This window comes from Procambarus clarkii, chromosome 69 (assembly GCF_040958095.1).
Source record: "Procambarus clarkii isolate CNS0578487 chromosome 69, FALCON_Pclarkii_2.0, whole genome shotgun sequence".
Classification (NCBI taxonomy): Eukaryota; Metazoa; Arthropoda; class Malacostraca; order Decapoda; family Cambaridae; genus Procambarus; species Procambarus clarkii.
Genome location: NC_091218.1, coordinates 27,617,137 through 27,620,062, shown reverse-complemented (window position 1 = coordinate 27,620,062; position 2,926 = coordinate 27,617,137). Strand labels below are relative to the sequence as shown.

Genomic DNA, 2,926 nt, shown 5'->3' with positions numbered 1-2,926 from the left:
TCCGTTCTCTTGCGGCTAAACCCACTCATGGGAAAAGCTTCGGGGTCAACCCCGAGGAAAAACCCAGAGTCGGAGTTCCTAGGGCAGTTTGCAGCTGTTTACAGCTACATTCCAGCAGCTCCTTCGTCGACACTTGTTCCAAGCGTATCGGCGCCTGCCCTTCCCTTGGACCACATCAGTAGCGTGAAGAGGATGGATCTGGTGCATGGGCAACATTCGGTTTTCCATAACTATTGCCCAGGCCTGTGCCGGTAGAGAGGACACTCCAGTGTCACCTTGGCGACAGCTTAACACGGGAAGCGACAGCTACAGGTGATGAGCCTACTACTCAATTGGCATAGTGTGAGGCGCCAGGTGTTGCTTCCTTCGGTGGAAAAAATCATCAGATTTCATAGGACAGCTACCGCTCGCCTCAAGCTGGGCAGCCCCCAGCCAGAAAGGTGCTGTCCCACACGTTCTGCCTGCTCCACTGGGTGGGTGGGGCTTAGGCTACAATCCAACAAGCAGATCGTCAACCATGCAACAGGCAAAAGAAAACAAACACAGAGCCACCCAACTCTCAAACTGGGCATGTGGAATGTAAGGACCATAACACTGGGTCTCTCGGAAAATCTACTGGAAGTGAACGACGCCTGCAAGACAGCTGTGATCAACAGTGAACTACGCAGGCTCCAGATGGACGTAACCGTCCTGCAGGAAACATGTCTGCCCGCGAACGGCAGCATACGGGAGAAGGACTTTACCTTCTTCAAGCAGGGCAAAACTCCTGAAGAGGTAATGGAGCATGGAGCTGGTTTCGCCGTCAAGAACAGATTGTTGGGGTTCATAGTACTGCCCACAGAGAGGTCTGCAAGGATCATCAAACTTCAGCTTCACACAGCAGCAGGAATGGTCAGCCTCATCAACGCCTATGCACCTGTGTGGATAGCACACTGGACACGTTATCCTGTGGCCCGGGTTCGATTCCCGACGCCGGCGAGAAACAATGGGCAGAGTTTCTTTCACCCTGATGCACCTGTTACCTAGTAGTAAATAGGTACTTGGGACTTAGTCAGCTGTCACTGGCTACTTCCTGTGTGTGTGTGTGTGTAATAAAAAAATAGTAGTTAGTAACAGTTAATTGACAGTTGAGAGGCGGGCCAAAGGAGCAGAACTCGACCCCCGCAAGCACAACTAGGTGAATACCAACACTGACCTCTACCGAAACGAAGGACGAGTTCTATGATGACCTCGGCCTAACTCTTGGAGACGTACCTCAACAAGAGCCAATCTTCCACCTGGGAGACTTTAATGCAAGAGTTGGGAAGCAGAGTACAAGGGGAAAAGGGGGGAAACAGCGTTGAAGGGGAACAGGTGAGCGGAAGACGAGGGGATGCACGAAGGGAAATGTTCTCTTGGATATCTCTGGTGCGTTATTATATGTTATATCTCATTGTATGTGAAACTCACAAATAAATGTCTGGAATTTGCTTCTTCACTGGATATCTTGATTTTGATTACATAAATATGTTGTTACAAGAGGTATATTACAGAGGCAGTAAAGATTTTCAGGTTATTTCATGTAAAGGACATTTTCAGGCAAGGACAATAAATATCAATAACTAATGCGTGATGTTTAATATTAGTCGTTGCATGTAGGTTACAGGCGACGTGTTCGTGACGTCTGAGTGATGTCGTTGGGCAGCCTGGTGCCCTTTAACCTTCGATCCTTGTGTGTGAGTGTGTGAGGAAGCTGGGTCTTCAAGTATCCTTGAGAGCAGTCAGTACTGGAGGGTGAGAGACGGGGACATCCTGCAGGAGAAGTTAATTGTTTCTGGGGAGAGGGTGATGCCGCTACTGGTAGTGCGGGGGTGGTGATGGAGGTTAAGGGAGGTCTTTGGAGGTCATGGGGGGAAGGGTGATTTAGAACGGCCGCCTGCGACCAGCCGGGGTTGGGATAGAGCGATCTCTGTTGGCTTCGGCGAAGCGGATCTGCTCGATGGCGTGGGCGGGGAGGGGGTGAGGGGTGGGGATGTGTGGGGACTCAGCGCGGTAGCCGTTCTCATCAGCGACGTAGCGGACCTCGACTACTTCTCCTTCGTCAGTTTGGAACCTGGGTGGAACATCAGCGTCATTATAAGTACGAACATATAACTGATGGCTATTTGGGACAATTATTAATTACAAAAAAACATGTGGAAGGTAATATATTATAAAACACATAGTCGTGACTTATTCTATATGTTTCAAGTATGGTCTTTTGATATAATGAAAGTCATAATTATTAGCACCATAACAGGTGCCAGTACAGTCACTTGTGCCCAAGTACAGTGGCACCGGTGGCTGTGTGGATAGCACACTGGACACGTAAACCTGTGGCCCGGGTTCGATTCCCGGCGTCGGCGAGAAACGATGGGCAGAGTTTCTTTCACCTTAATGCCTCTGTTACCTAGCAGTAAATAGGTACCTGGGAGTTAGTCAGCTGTAACCGGCGGCTTCCTGTGTGTGTGTGTGTGTGTGTGTGTGTGTGTGTGTGTGTGTGTGTGTGTGTGTGTGTGTGTGTGTGTGTGTGTGTGTGTGTGTGTGTGTGGAAAAAAATTGTAGTAAGTAACAGTTGATTGACAGTTGAGAGGCGGGCCGAAAGAGAAGAGCTCAACCCCCGCAAACACAACTAGGTAAATACTGTCACTGGTATCCAAGTACAATCCTTGGTGCCCAAGTACCGTCCATGGGGCCCAAGTACCGTCCCTGGTGCCCAAGTACCGTCCCTGGTGCCCAAGTACCGTCCCTGGTGCCCAAGTACCGTCCCTGGTGCCCAAGTACCGTCCCTGGTGCCCAAGTACCGTCCTTAGTGCCCAAGTACCGTCCCTGGTGCCCAAGTACCGTCCTTAGTGCCCAAGTACCGTCCCTGGTGCCCAAGTACCGTCCATGGGGCCCAAGTACCGTC

General features: G+C 50.5%; 1 protein-coding gene across 1 annotated transcript in view; it reads right to left on the bottom strand.

The window, feature by feature from the left end:
* Positions 1-1,602: 1,602 nt before the first annotated feature.
* Positions 1,603-2,926, bottom strand: part of LOC123772196 (cuticle protein AM1199) — a 3,312-nt gene continuing 1,988 nt past the window's right edge. Inside the window, exon 3 of the mRNA XM_045765260.2 lies at positions 1,603-2,092. Coding sequence (XP_045621216.1) covers positions 1,903-2,092 — 190 coding nt within the window. The 3' untranslated portion in view covers positions 1,603-1,902. The remainder of the gene's footprint in view (positions 2,093-2,926) is intronic.